Source organism: Sarcophilus harrisii, chromosome 3 (genome assembly GCF_902635505.1).
Source record: "Sarcophilus harrisii chromosome 3, mSarHar1.11, whole genome shotgun sequence".
In the NCBI taxonomy this organism is placed as follows: Eukaryota; Metazoa; Chordata; class Mammalia; order Dasyuromorphia; family Dasyuridae; genus Sarcophilus; species Sarcophilus harrisii.
The window spans coordinates 554172191-554188286 of NC_045428.1; the positions used below are offsets into that span (position 1 = coordinate 554172191).

The 16096-nt window shown below is 35.5% G+C and overlaps 1 protein-coding gene across 3 annotated transcripts in view; it reads right to left on the minus strand.

Moving 5' to 3' along the window:
• PHACTR4 (phosphatase and actin regulator 4) overlaps positions 1-16096 on the minus strand; it is a 109470-nt gene that overhangs the window by 23928 nt on the left and 69446 nt on the right. For all 3 annotated transcript variants that reach the window (XM_012545582.3, XM_012545581.3, XM_023499897.2), the window contains 2 exons: positions 2799-2972; positions 1428-1508 (listed from right to left, as the gene is read on the minus strand). In XM_012545582.3, coding sequence (XP_012401036.1) covers positions 1428-1508; positions 2799-2972 — 255 coding nt within the window. The remainder of the gene's footprint in view (positions 1-1427; positions 1509-2798; positions 2973-16096) is intronic.

A 16096-nucleotide genomic window follows, 5' to 3' on the forward strand; every position in this document is an offset into this window, starting at 1 on the left:
TTAAAAAAAAAAATTCAATAGTCATTTCTTTCATTCCAGATAGCAACATCTTATAAAAAAATCCCATAAAGGCAGCCCTCTTTGTAGTGGCCAGAAACTGGAAACTGAGTGGATGCTCCTCAATTGGAGAATGGATTAATAAATTGTGGTACATGAATGTTTTGGAATATTACTGTTCTATAAGAAATGACCAGCAGAATGATTTCAGAAAGGCCTGGAGAGATTTACATGAAGTGATGTTGAGTGAAATGAGCAGGACCAGGAGATCATTATACACTTCAACAACAATACCATATGATGATCAACTCTGATGGATGTGGTCCTCTTCAACAATGAGATGAAACAAATCAGCTTTAATAGAACAGTAATGAATTGAACTAGCTATGCCCAGCGAAAGAACTCAGGGAAATGAATGTGAACTGTAATGGGCTGAGGTTTGAGTTGATGCACTGAGGTCCCAGCAGCCATACGACCAGCAGCTAGGAGTATGGAACCCAGGCCCAATCTCTCCCAGCTTCTCTTCCTGTCTCTCTCTGCCTCCACCCACCAAAATCGTCATTTCCTATACAACACATCAGGACTTGCACGGAGAGTGGGCAGGGACCATTCTTTATCCAATCATGTATATTAATAGAGTATAGTCCAATTACTATTTAGCCTCATGTACTTGGGACCTCAGTGCATCAACTCAAACTTCAGCCCATTACAGTGAACCACTACATAGAATTCCCAATCTCTCTATTTTTGTCCACCTGCATTTTTGATTTTCTTCACAGGTTAATTGTACACTACTTTAAAGTCTGATTCTTTCTGTGTAGAAAAACAACTATATGGACATGTATACATATATTATATTTAAAATACATTTAATATATTTAATATGTATTGGTCTATCTGCCATCTGGGGGAGGGGATGGGGGAAGGAGGCAAAAAATTGGAACAAAAGGCTTTTGCAACTGTCAATGCTGAAAAAAATTACCCTTGCATAAATCTTGTAAATAAAAAGCTATTAAAAAAAAAAAAAAAAAAAAAGAAATCCTACAAGAAGCAAAGCAACAGAAAAGTCCCATGGCTATGTCAGACTTGTAGTAATGTTTGAATCTCTGTGATAAACAAGCAAAAAAGGAAGAGGGTAGCAAAGATGGGCATAGATACAACCAGAGACAAAAGGCAGGAAGTGATATACAATAGTGGAAGCTGGCTGGGGGCAGGAGGATGGACAAGGCACCACGGAACACTTTCCTCGGGGAATTTTTGATCAGATGGGCTATGTGCCACAGATTATCATCAGAGAAGATAGGAGTTATCTGTTTTGACTTAGGAGTAGGCAGAAGTAGACTGTATTCTTCAATTAAAGAGCAAAATCCAATTGCAAAAGGAGGATTCAGCCCACACCGAGCATATATGCTGTTGGGAAGTGAACTCACCATGCACAGGGTCCTCCAACAGAAGCCCTCTTCTAACCAGCTCTTCCCTTGGTTTTCGCATGGATATTTTCCGCTCTAGAACTGATGTTAAATTGGAAACTAGAATTCAGAACCAGGCAATTACAGTTCAGCTTTATTCCCTGGGCAAAAAAATTATGTGGTTTAATGAGCAAGCAGAGGGTCACCCAGATAGCCTTAAGTTACTGTAGACACAGGGGTCTTTTTATTTCCCTTCCTTGTGGTAAAAGAGAGGGAGAAGAACTGCAGCATACATAATCTTAAGGTCTTTTCCAGTTTGGACAGTCTGTGTTCTAGCTCTGATATCCTGAGTTCTTGGGTCCCCTCTACATTTCCCACTGTGTTCCATGGCCTCCTGCAGTCCTGCAATGTTAGAGGTTTATGAAAAGAAAAGAGAAAAATACACCTTTACAATCCCCTATAGTCATGGGCAGTTAGGTGGCCCAGTGGATAGAGTACAGGTCCTGAAGTCCAGAAGACTTGTGTTCAAATCCAGCTTCAGATAGTTACTAGTCTGAAAACAGGCCCTTTAACTCTGTTTCCATCCATTTCCTTATTTATAAAATTAGCTGGACTAGGAAATGGAAAAACCATTCCAGTATTTTTGCCACGAAAATCTCAAATGGGAGCATGAAGAGTCCAACATGATTGAAAACAACTAAATAAAAACATATTTGGGAAAAGTGGTAAACGTATTCATATCTATATGGTACTTTATGAGTAAATGTAAAGAACCTTACACGTTCCTAGTTCTCCTTTCCCTTAAACCTTCCCTTTGAGACTTCCCCCCACCCATTCACACTGTATTTATAGTGTAGGTACACAGTGATGTGCACTCTATTTCCTTTATTAGAATGAAAGTTTTTTGAAGGTAGGGACTCTGTTTTGTCATTTTTTTACATTCCTAGGGCTTAGCAAATATTAAATGCTTAAATAAATGACTATCAACAGTTAGTTATTTTATCTGATTTGCATAAAAATTCTATAATGGGAGCATTCTACTTTGGAAATAAAATATAGCCTTATGAAGTTGTGGGGGTTGTTAATTTGAAATTTTGTAATATAATGTTTCTTCTAATATTTTGGGGAGTAAATTTAAGTCTTATAGCTTCTGCTTGATAAATCAGTAACTCAATCCATTTAAACTTCAATTCCATTCAAATGCCAATCTCTGGAATGTGGGGCTACCAGTACCTATGGTTGAGTGAATGCCAAAAATACTTGCCTATTTCCAGAGAGATTAAATTTCCCACCCCTACCAGGTGATTACATACAAATGGGGATAAAAGGAAGAAGTTGAGCATTCCAAAATAAAGAACACCTTAATTTGGGGCACGAAGTCTTCTAACTCACCTTCTGATGTTTCTTTGAACTTGTCACTGCTCTTTTTTTTCCGCCATTTCCAGGGTTTGAAGATTTTACCAAAGCTGGAGAACTTACTTTTCCTCTTGGTAGGAGGAGTGATTTCCCCAGATTCTACACCATCCATGACCATTCCTGTGCCCACTGGTTGATGATCTGGTTCCTCTATAAAAGAAAAAAAGGGAAAAGTGATTTTTTCCATAGTGCAAAATTTTGAATTATATATCTCTTCCACTTTTTTTTCCTATGACTTCTGGAAAGGACCGAGAAAGGCACAAGCAAAGTTGTACACTAACCTAGTCTTAGGACATTTCCCCAGCTTTTATAAATACAACCCTCATTCTACCTCCGTAACAAAGTATGGAAAAGCCCTTAGAAGCCTTCCTGGAGTTCCTAAGAGTTCTGTTCCCAGAGGCACTCTATGGATCAAAAATCCTTTCAAGTATGTTCACTATGAACAATCTTTAGAGAATCAAGACATTTGCTGCTTCTTCTTGGAGTTACATACAATATCTTGATACAGGAATAAGAAATGTTAACATTTATAACACACTTTATTATTGACAAAGAGCTTGTCATAAATGATCTCATCTGGTATTTTTCAGGATCAACCTTGTGAAGTGGGTAGGATGACGATTATCATCCATCTACACTTTAAAGATGAAAAAACAAGTCTCAGAGAAGTGGCTTTTTACTTAAGTGACTGACTAGGAATATGAAAGCAAGTGTTCTAGGACCGACTTTTAAAATGCTCTAGGCACAGCAATCCTTACAGCTGTATTTTTATGATAACAATAATAAAGTAGGATAATGCCAGTACTCTCTCTTTTAGGAAGGAGGTAACTGGCACTTGATATGATCTGAGGGGCTCCTAGCAGGGCATTTAAATTTATTCTCCTATGCTCCATCATTAACCTAATTCTTATTAGCTAATGAACTCTTTTCATCCTTCTCTATTAAAATAAAAATCTTCATACAAAGCCTAGATCCTTCCCAGACTTTTAGAACAGAAGAAGCCATAAATAGGGATAATGTATTCTAATGTGACAACTGAAAAGATGAGAAAATGGAAGCCAAGTTAAAGCAATTAAAATGACATGAATTTTAGTTTTATTGTTGATTTTGTTGATATATTTTTAAAAAGAGAAACAAGAAAATTTAAGGCTCCCAAACTTTCTAGCTATAATTTTGACCCAAAATGGATCTGATTGTATTTTAATGAAAATGGATTAACGAAAATTGGAAAGACTAAAACTAAGAATCAAAGAAACATGGATTAAATAAAGTACTGGTTCTGACACTGATTTCCTGTATAACATCTGGAAAATCAGTTCTTACTGGATCTTGGTGTCCTGATCTGTAAAGGGTGAAATAATCATCACCATTACCATTACAATAAGAATATCAGTTGACATTTTGAGTTAACCAGACTCTGTGAGGCAGGTAGTGAGCTATTCTTGCTCCTTCAACACAAGGTTCAGATTAAGTGACTTAATTTGTCTGAGATTCCAAACACAGTAAATGATAAAATGGGGCCTTAAGTTAGGTCTTTCAACTCTCAGAGCTCTCTGTGACTGCCAGAGCTTGTACAGCTCTAGCACATTTTCTTTGGGACGAGACTTGAGAAACATCAGAGCTCCAGCCCATGGGAAGAGCTGAGTGTGCTGGGCTTGGCCAGTTTGCTTCAGTGGGAGGAAGGGAAAGCAACTCCAACTGGGCCAAGAGCAACAAAAGTTCAGGAAGGGAGGCAGGAAGCCACACAATGAAACTGCACCCCACCTCCTGTCACAGCATTCTCTAGAGGAACCTTGGTTGGGTAGGGACGAGAGAGCATGGAGCAGAGAGTCAAGTTTAAAACTCAAAATAAACAACAGTTCTGAAATTTAAGCTGAATTTCTACCTTAAGGGGAAAAAAAGTAGGTATGATATATGCCAAGCCCAAGAGAAAATATAATTCTTAAAACAATTTCTTCTCTGTAAACAGCAAACTGATTTTTTGGTTAAGAGAATAAGTCTTATGTTTAAGGAAAAAAGACTTCTGCCTGCTTTTAATGACACTGATAAGATTTTTTTTTCAATAAATGAAATTCATAGATGAGAAGCACTCCTTTTTTTTTTTTTTTGCACTTAAGAGTATATATTTTTTCCAATTACATGTAAAGATAGTTTTCAAGATTCATTTTTGTAAGATTTTACATTTTCTCCTCTCCCTCCTATCCCCAAGACAGCAAGCAATCTGATACAGGTTTACATGCACAATCATGTTCATCTTATTTCCATATTACTCATGTTATGAAAGAAAAAACAGAACAAAAAGAAAGAAAACACACAAAAAAGTGAAAATAATATGCTTCAATCTGCATTCAGATTATATAACTTTTTCTCTCAATACCACTAGTTTTTTCAATAGTGAAGTGTGAACAACCTGAGAGAATCTAGCTACAATTGCAAGGTTTGCTTGGATTTCTACCACAGACAAGATAAAGCTCAAGTGCCAGCTCCTAATGAAAGTTTTTCATTATTTACCGAACAGTCAATTCCCTCCTCCCAATCACTTTGTATTTCTTTTGTTTATATTTATCTATACTTCATAATTTATACTACATATCCTACATGTCGGCTCAGCATTTAGAAAATTGCTTGGAGCGTGATCAGCAATGTGGTAGACATGAAATAGTGCTTTTTCATGGAACGATCCACAAAAGGGGAGGTACAAGTGATGAGGGTTGGAGAGGAGTTTCATCAGGATATGGTTAAAAACAGCCCCCTGGTTTTTACTTCTGGCTCACTGATAGGCAGCTTAATGGACTTAATTCTTTAATGATAATATTTCAATGTGATATAGGAATTCCTATTTGGATTTAATAATATATTAGAAGACATCAAGAACTTAGGATTTCTTGAGTGAGCAATCCTTCAATTGATGCAGAATGTAAACCCCACTGAGGCTTACAATATATTGCTATTAAAAAAAAAAAAAAAAAAAAAAAGACACCACCCTTTGTTCATCCTGATGTATTTTTTAAAACTGAAATCAACAATCATTTTTTTCCCTAAGCACTCATGTGTTAGGCAGCAAATTGTGTGTGTGTGTGTGTGTGTGTGTGTATAAAACATATAAAAGAGCCTTTACTCTCAAGAGGCCTACTTTTCTGATGTTGAGCAAAACAAGTAGAACCAGGACTACATTGTACACAGTAACAGCAAGATTGTGCGATAATCAATTACAAAGGACTTGGTTCTTCTCAGTAGTTCAGTGATCCAAGGCAATTCCAATAAACTTTAGATAGAAAATGCCAACCACATCCAAAGAAAGAACTATTGAGATTGAATGAAAATAAACACATGCTATGTTCACTTCTTTTAGCAATTTCCTCCCCTCTCTTATAGATATTTCCTCTTTATTCTGATTTTTTTTCTCTTAACATGATTCATGAAGAAATGTTTTAAAAATATTACTATACACATAAACTAGAAAGAAAATATATAAAATAAAAATTTAAAGTATCTACTCTAAGAGTTTGTTACACAAACAGGTCTAGTCCCTAATTCCCTAATATATACAAATGTCTATGCTTTTGTTTCTGAAACAATATTTAATAATCTTATATGATAACAAAATGAGACAAATTCTCTACCAAAAAAAATGGGGGGGGGGGGAAGAGAAAGGAGAAACACTACATTTAGTGAGTAAAGATAGCAAATAAAAAAGGAGTTAGCTGAGGAGGAGCATGGGAAAAGTACCTTAAAAAAAGCCTGGTAGGGAAATCCTGATAAAGTCACATATTATAACTTAAAGTCTCTGCAGTTTTGCAGAACCTGCCAGGGCTTGTGTTTGCTGGCATTGCCTCTGAGAACCCAAAGTCATCTCAACTTTCTTATGAGTCATTGGAATAGGCCTTGAGTGGAAGAAACATACCAATAGTTCAAATTTGTAGAAATCTTCACAGTTTACTGACTTTTTCTAAACACAATAATGATGAAAATGGTCACTGATAAAATATCTTCCAGTTTACAAAGTGTTTTACATATAATCTTATTTGAAGACAACTCTGTAAGTCAGTCAAGACATCATGTCGATTTTATTTAAAGGTGAGAGAAGTGGTATTGGAGAAGTGGTGAATTTTCCTCAAAGTATTAAAGTTGAGCCAAATCTAGGAGACCTAACTATTCAGTGGTCTAATATGGAATATTGGAATGATACCGGAACACACACAAAGATAGTGCAGAATTCAATGTATTAACCATACTTTGGCTAGTTTGGGACACAGTTGTTTTGAGTATTGGAAGAATGTCATTTAAAGTCAAGAATCTGGCCAGGAGTCCTTGATATGACATGGAGAGCAAAGATGGGCTGGGGCAAAGTTAATCTCTGAATTTAATTTTCCTCTTTGTAAAATATGAATTGCAGTACCAAAGCAATATAATACTTCCTCTCAAAGGGGAAATGTGCTTAAAGTGTTCTAAATTTAGAAATTAATAACAATTATTTGGTGGAATAAAGGTAAACTGGCTTTGAGATACTCCAATACTCAGGCTACATAACTATGCCCAAGTCAGGCCACCACGCCAAGCATCAGTTTACTCAAATGTGAATAATGGGACGACAATAATAAAAAGGGTTCTGGGGAGAAAATTCTAAAGAGTTATAAAAATGTAAGTTGTATGTCAGAAATCTACAAGTCAATATTTAAACTCTTCTATATCAAGCCTTTATGCCTGGGTCAGGTCAGGAGAGCACTGTTCAGTCTGAAAGATGCTTTTTTTAGCCAAAATGTTAAAGCTTAAAAGGCTGCTGCTTGTACTAAAGAAGGGAAAGGGACCTGTATGTGCCAAAATGTTTGTAGCAGCCCTGTTTGTAGTGGCTAGAAGCTGGAAACTGAGTGGCTGCCCATCAATTGGAGAATGGTTAGGTAAATTGTGGTATATGAATGTTATGGAATATTATTGTTCTGTAAGAAATGACCAGCAAGATGAATACAGAGAAGCTTGGAGAGAATTATATGAACTGATGCTAAGTGAAATGAGCAGAACCAAGAGATCATTATATACGTCAACAACGATACTGTATGAAGATGTAATTTGATGGAAGCAGATTTCTTTGACAAAGAGACCTAATTCAGTTTCAATTGATCAATGATGGACAGAAGCAGCTACACCCAAAGGAAAAAAAAAAAACACTGGGAAATGAATGTAAACTGTTTGCATTTTTGTTTTTCTTCCCGGGTTACTTCTAACCTTCTGAATCCAATTCTCCCTGTGCAACAAGAAAACTGTTTGGATCTGCACACATACATTGTATCTAGGATATACTAGGACATATTCAACATATATAAGACTGCTTGCCATCTAGGGGAGGGGGTGGAGGGTGGGAGGGAAAAATTGGAACAGAAGTGAGTGCAAGGGATAATGTTGTAAAAAAAAAAATTACCCAGGCATGGATTCTGTCAATAAAAAGTTACTATAATAATAATAATAATAAAAAAACAACAACAATAACAACAAAACAAAAAAAGGAAAAAAAAAACTTAAAAAAAAAAAAAGGTTGCTGCTTGGTATTTTATGGGAAGGGAAAGTGTTTGATTAAGTTTACCTGTAAGTTTTTAAAATTAAATTCAGTTTAGTATCGTTGGTTTTCTTTATGAATAAAAGTAATTCCCTTTGTGACTGAGCACCCACCAAATAAAGTTTGAATTCCATTTCATCCAAATAGTTTCACCAGATGATAAAAAAACCCATTCCCAAAATGTTTAGCGGTTTCATTTTCTGTGGGCCTAGATGTCTTGATGACATTGACAAAATTAACTATATGAGCAGCACTATTCTGATATTAGAGAAATTTCCAAGTAGAAAAGAGATACATTGCAACATGACCATATGATGTTACATGCCACAAAAGATCAAAAAATTTATGAAATACATACAATCATTTTCTATGGCCTAGGAACTCATTTGATTTGAACTCCATTAAAAAATGTATGGCAGGGTTTTTCATCACCTAGTGAAGAGTCAAACTATGGCATGGTGAATTTGACATACCTCTAGAGCATTCAACTTAGTGGGGTTCAGTGCTCAAGAAGGAAATTAGAGTCGGATAAGTAAATCTGGGAATATTCTACAAAACTAGAGTAGAAAGGGGAGAAATTGGGGGCATCTTTTTCAAGCAGTTTGGCTGGACACAGATGAGATCTAGGACAACAGGATCTATTGAAAGTTTTAAGGATGGGAGAGAAACCAGGAAAATAATATACACCACAAATACAACAACGTGAATGGAAAGAACAAAACATTCCCAATAGAATGACTTGAAATAACAATAATTAAGCCTGATCTCAAAGAAGAGGTATGAGAAGGCATCTCACCCTACCTTCTTTATAGAGATGGGGGACTGTGGGTATGGAAAACTAGAGAGAAAATCATTCCTATTTAATACTTGATTAGTTCTGCTGATTTTTCTTCCTTTTAAGTTCTTTATTATATGGAATGTCTATGAGGGAATGGAAGAGGAACATAGTAAGAAATGTAGGTGAAGTAAAAAGAAAATATATCAATTATCTTTAAAGAGAAACTCGCTGAATGAGTGATCTAGAGAGTATTTATTAATGGTTTTTAAGTCAGTGTAGATGGTGGTCTGTAGTAAAGTGGGCTGGGAATGGGGGAATAGGATCTATTCTAGGTTCTCTGCTGTGTAACATATTAAAGGCATGCATGTTTATCAGAAAAAGTAGATGATTCACAGCCAAAATGCCCTCCTTTCCTTATCTCTATCTCTTAGAAGCCTTACTTTCCAAAGTTCAGCTTAAATACCATTTTCTTTTTGGCAGCTTTCCTGATGCCCTACCCCAAGCTGCTTCCCTAGAAAGTTAAGAAGTTAACTTTCATTACTTTGTAAAATTTTGTAGTTAACTTCATGTGTATAAATTATTTATTCTCAAAAGCAGATAAGCTCTTAAAAGTAGAGTCTGTTGTATTTTTGTTTCTTTATGCATAGGGCCAGTTGCTCTAGCTGGATAAGAAACGGAACAGCTCTGTTCATCTTTCCTCAGTAGCAAGGATTATTGGCCTATACCTACCATGCATGACTGAAATGTTTATCTTTTCAAATTGTTATACATTTTATTGACTCCTACTAAAGAAGTCATTCGTATAAAGGAATAAAAATCAAAGGAAAAAGTATATGCAAAAATAAAACAACGCAAACCTCCAATCACTGCAGGTGGGGAGGCTGGAAGAGCCAAATCCAGAAACAATTCCACAAACAATAAAAACAGCCAGTAAGAAAGGTCTGGAAAGACTTAAATGAACTGATTCTAAGTGAAGTGAGTAGAATCAAAAGAACAATGTTCACAGCAATAAACAAGATTATGTGATAATTAGCCCTGATGGACATGGTTCTTTTCAACAATGAGGGGATTCAGGCCAATTTCAATAAACTTGTGATGGAGAGATCCATCTGCATCTAGAGAGAGACTGTGGGAACTAAATGTGGATCACAACATAGTATTTTCACCTTTGCTGTTACTGTTTTTTCCCTCTCTTTCCCTTTTTCATTTGATTTTTCTTGTGCAGCATGATAAATGTAGAAATATGTTTAGATGAATTGCACATATTTAATCTATACTGGGTTACTTGCTATCTAGGAGGAGGAAGAGATGGGTGTGTGTGAAATTTTGGAACACAAGATTTTGCAAGAGTGAATGCTGAAAACCACCTTTGCATGTATTTTGAAAAATAAAAAGATATAAAACATTTTTTTACAAGTAGGGAGAAACTCTCTCTCCACTCCAGTCCTTTCTGTTATTTATTGACTGATGAAAAGAAACCACATTATCAAACTATCACCAATATTGTCCATTGTCTTAAGAGTTTTTTGGGACCTTGATCTTTTTTCTCCTGCAGTGTGACTGATCAGATAATATTACTTTCCTGTCAATCTGAAGCTTGCCTTTTCTATTTCTAATCAATATTCTCACATCTGAAGTCTTTGTTAATGGCTGCTATTTACCCTTATTGGAATCTCCCTTCAAGCAGCCCCAATTCAAGTTGAGACAGACAGCCAGTGCTTGCTTTTGATAAGGTCTGTGGGAGAGCCTTTTAGGTGTTTCGGATGGAAACTAGCCTAGGATTGCTTTGGAGACCAAACTTTCAGTCATCAAAAGCAACACCCATGACAGACTAAAATAAAGCCCTGAGAGGCTCTTCCCACCCACTGCTTATGAAATAGGCAAAAAGATACAAAGTGTTGTTAATACAAAGATACAATCTGAAAATTGTTGATAAAAGGAGGAAGCAACTTCATTAATTATACAAGGGAAAAAGTTAAGACATTTTCTCTTTTTGAACTTACTGCATGAGAAAAGCTACAATGATACGATTCCAAATATTCTAATTAGTAATCATTTTCACCACATTTAAAAAGCGCTCTATCATTGTGTCTTATCTGAGACTTCCAATAACAGTAGGAGCAAGTATACTAAGATAGCATCTTCACTTTACAGATGAAAAAACCGAAGCTCAGAGGTGAGGTACAGAGCTTAGGCCAAATGACAGAAGCAGGAATCTAAGGTTTTTCTTCCTGCATAGAAAGTACTGTCTGAGGGAGCTCACCCACTCCCCACACAACTTAGCTCACTGAAATTTCAAGTAGGAACAGCAGGAAGGAGAGAAACTCACACTTTAGCCATCCAATTTTCAGAACCTTAAAGGATCCAGAAACAGTTCTTACCCACAAAAGATTGGCTAGTCTTCTCTAATTTGTTGGATTGGAGTGGGAAACAGCTGCAACTCCAGTATCTTCTTTTAAAAGATATCTTCTTGACAATTAAGTTTCATATCAGATTAATTCCATTATAATTAAAACCATCACATAATGTTTATGTTCAGAAAGGGACTTGAAGACTCAACTGATGATCCATTTACATCAGGGGTTCTCAAACTTTTTAAATAGGGGGCCAGTTCACTGTCCTTCAGACTGTTGGACTATAGTAAAAACAAAAACTTTGTTTTGTGGGCCTTTAAATAAAGAAACTTCATAGAGCCTGGGTGAGGGGGGAAAATGTCACATATGGCTCACTGGCTGTAGTTTGAGGACCCCTGATTTACATCTTCAAGCACCATTCTGTAACACTTCTGCCCACCAGAAGATATTATTGAAAATTTCCCTGAGTGGTTCCAAAGAGACAGAATGAAGTAGTTTTAAAAAGAGAAGTCAAAACTGGAAGAGATCTTGAGCTGAAGAAACTGAGGCCCAAGATTACTCTGTGGCTACACTCAAACCTCCCTCTTCCACATCAAGATTGAATGTTTCAGATGCTACAGCTCTCAGTGCAGCTAGATATTCACAATCTGTAGATACAAAATGAATGTTTTGATTGTGTAATATAAAACTATCTGGTTAATACATTTCCAAGTCCCATATTTGAGATGAATTCAGTTCAGCTCCATGTCACATACATTCCTTTTATTAAGAAGCCACTTAAATTTGAGTGTCACCACCACTGGAACCCTTAATACTCTGATCTGAGTCCAGGGGCAATTGCTCCCAAGGAGCCCAGAAAACAGCTCAGCCAATGGGACCTGTGGCTCATGCCATAACCTCCCTTCTTTGGGGGCACCAAAAAATATTCCTGCACAAAGAAAGAAGCTTTTCATCACACTCAATTCATATACCTATTTTAAAGTGTATGAGACACTATTTAGATCTGAAGAAATGGTGAGGTATTGAGTTGACAGTCAACTCAATTCAACAAGCATTTAAGAGTCTAGTCAATGAAGGACCCGGTGGTAGAGAGATGATTACAAAAGAAGTAAATAATCACTAGTGTCTATGAGCATGGAACTTAACTAAAATGTGACTTCTAACTTTAAGTTTAAGTGGTAAAATTCAAGTTTTATCTACTCTGCTGCTCTTTCATGACTAATGTTTATGAAGAAAGCATTCCAAATACAGCTAAATCAACTTCAAATGAGGCTGAAGTCTCTGGAGAATAACACCTCTGGAGAATAAATACTTGGTCACAAACTTAATTATTTTTCACCTAAGGCAACATTTAGGAAAAAATTATATCCCTGAAATATGAATTAATCTTCTAATAGGCAAATTGTAAACCAAGTAAGTGGCTAGAAATATAAATATTCACTTTTTGTGTATTTGTTTTTACAAACTAGTCTTGAGAATTAAATGGATTCAAGTTTAGAATGAGACATGCATTTTCTGACACAGCCAAATTGGCAATTTGTTTGCTAAGCTATGCATATGTTACCAAGGTTTTATTTTTTTTGTCAACTTAGTGTGGGTAAGAGTATCTATTGCTAAATCTATTGCTAAAGAAAAAAAAAAGAAAAAAAGAAAAATTAAAGGTCATAGAAATGCACAGAATAGAACAGAAAGCCAGAAAAAAAATCACAAACAGAACCGCTTTGAAAATCCTGTTTAAAGAACTCTGGGAGATGACTAAAAACCATTACATTGAATTCCCAATCCCTATATTTATGCACACCTGCATTTTTGATTTCCTTCACAAGCTAATTGTACAATATTTCAGAGTCTGGTTCTTTTTCTACAGCAAAATAACGTTTTGGTCAGGTATACTTATTGTGTATCTAATTTATATTTTAATATATTTAACATCTACTGGTCACCTGCCATCTAGGGGAGGGGGTGGGGGAGGGTAAGAGGTGAAAAATTGGAACAAGAGGTTTGGCAATTGTTAATGCTGTAAAGTTACCCATGTATATATCCTGTAAATAAAAGGCTATTAAATAAAAAAAAAAAAAAAAAAGAAAATCCTGTTTAATTTATATTTTTGTAATAAAGACATTATGTACGTACATGTATTAGAGATTTGCAGTTTCATATATATACACATGTACATGTTATTTTAGCTTTATTTTGTAGACTCGATTCAATATTTCATTTGGTATTTGGAAAATTAAGACATAAAGGCTTTTTAATTCAAATGAAATAACATATAAAGTGAATGTAAACTTTACAGTATCATATAAATATTAGCTATTATTACTATTAACAATAATTAGATTCAACAAACGTTTTTAAAACAATCATGTACTATACAAGATAACAAATTCTAGGAAGACCAAGATAAAAACAGAGTCCTTAAGATGCCTTCGAATTCTATATTTATGACATAACAATTATCAACTTTTCAAAAGTAGTGATTCTTGGATATGGAACTTGGGGACAATTAGCATCCCACCAACAGTTCTTGTTTCTCACATTAAATTCTAATTTGAAAACATGAACAGAGTCCACAGCAGATGAATCAATACCTAACCTAAGGAAAACACCAGCAAGTATCTAAAAATCACCAATCTCTTATTTTATCATGATGCACTGTGACTGCAGTTCTCTATGTATGGTAATTAGAGGGTGGAACAATAAAAGGAGGCCTGTTTTTAAATTGTTAGTAACCTCATTTGCTCACATCACCTTAGATGTTTTGGCTTTCCTGATAACTCATTCTCAGAAGAAATTAAGGAATTTGTAAGTCCTACTATTGACCTGCATTTATTTAGCTGACCTTTTAAAGAAGTCAGGAATATAATGTGGTCTTATGGATTGATTCCCCATTTTTTGAGAGCCAGCAAAAAGGTAGTTTCCTTTCTGCTCTCTTTTTGTTTGCCAGAAAATGGAGTCTAGGATGTGAGCTGCTGTTTTAATGATCACGTGCTCTGAGAAAAGCCCTCTTACTCTAAGTCATGCAGCTGCAGGCAACAAGAAGGATGTGTCACAGATCTGGAAGGCTTGGAGCCTTTGAAGGAAGGAGGTAAAAGATAACTAAACCAAATTACAGTTTGGGAGTTCTCTTCTCTAATACTGCTTTGGGAGCCAGAGTGTGTAAGAAACACACTTCCTCTTTTAAACTTTAATGTTTCATTTTCTATTTTATCACAGGATTTTGATTATTTCACTACAAAATCATAGGCTACCAGAACTGTAGGGGATCTCAGGAAAAGGAAATGGATAGCTGAAGATCAGATGACAGCTCAGAGGGGCATGAATTGCCGTCTATACAAGGATCTCCTGTGTCTCTTATTCTAAGAGTCATCAGATTTTCTTGGCTAACAAAGATTTGACAGCTCAAGTTCAGCACAAGTTGGCTGCTTCAATATAAATTTCTAGAAAGTGAATTTGTTTTTAACCAGGTATATACCACCAATATATAATACTTGGCACTTTTCATCTTCAAAGAATTTTGCAAGTAATAATTAACAAAAGTACAGAAGGCAGATATTATACTTGGGGATGGGGAAATAATGAGGGAGTAAGCAATCAGCCCAAGGACATAAATGATGTCTACTTACAATCAATTATCAGTTAATTCTGTCTGGTAGGGCATAGATAATCCAATTTTTTTCCCATAGCTATAAGTTTAATTTTTTTCCTGAATCAGATTACAAGAAAATAAAGAGTATTACAAATCTAAAACAAACTACTTCAAGGCATGACGACAGGTAATCACCCTCCGATTGTGACCCACTATGATCTGAGGGCCCCTAAGACCCGAGGCTGTACTTTCTTCATATATTATAACCAAAACATTATTATGTAACAGATTAAAAAAAAAAAGCAGAAATTAGACTCTAGGCATCTTTTATGAAGCTAGACTCTTTAGAGATTTACAACAATGTTTTTTAAATTTTTCTTTTTTGAAAAATATTTTTCATTAGAATGGTATGTGTCAACATATAATGAATTTATTATTTTCAATGACTTGATGAATATTTTAATAATCTGTTCAAGTTTTTAATATGATGAATTTTGATAAATATAACTGACCTAAAACCTCTTTGGGGAAGATGAATCTTAGATATTTAAGACTACAAAAGAATCATGAGACTAAATAGTTTGAGAATTGCCAGAGTTGGAGTCAAGAAGAATGAGGTTCAAATGCAGCTTTTCAAAGGCTTATAAGTTTTGTGATTTGGGCAAGTCATTTAACTATCCTTTGGATCTTGATTGCCTCATTTATAAAATCACTTCTACAAACACTATTTCTAAAAACATATTCCATGAACTAGTAGAAATTCATCAATCAACAAGCATTTATCAAGTATTCCTAGTATAGAACACTGGAGCAAAAACAGGGGGGCAGTTCCTGCTTTAAGGGTCATGTCACATAGTAGAGCTTACATCTAAGTTGTCACGGAGATGGAGATATGTGACAATTGACTCACATACTGCCCCTCTCCCCACTACCATATTAGTGGTAATGACTTGTACTCTAATAGTACGTAGTCAAAGGAGATGAAGATAAGTTCTCAAAATA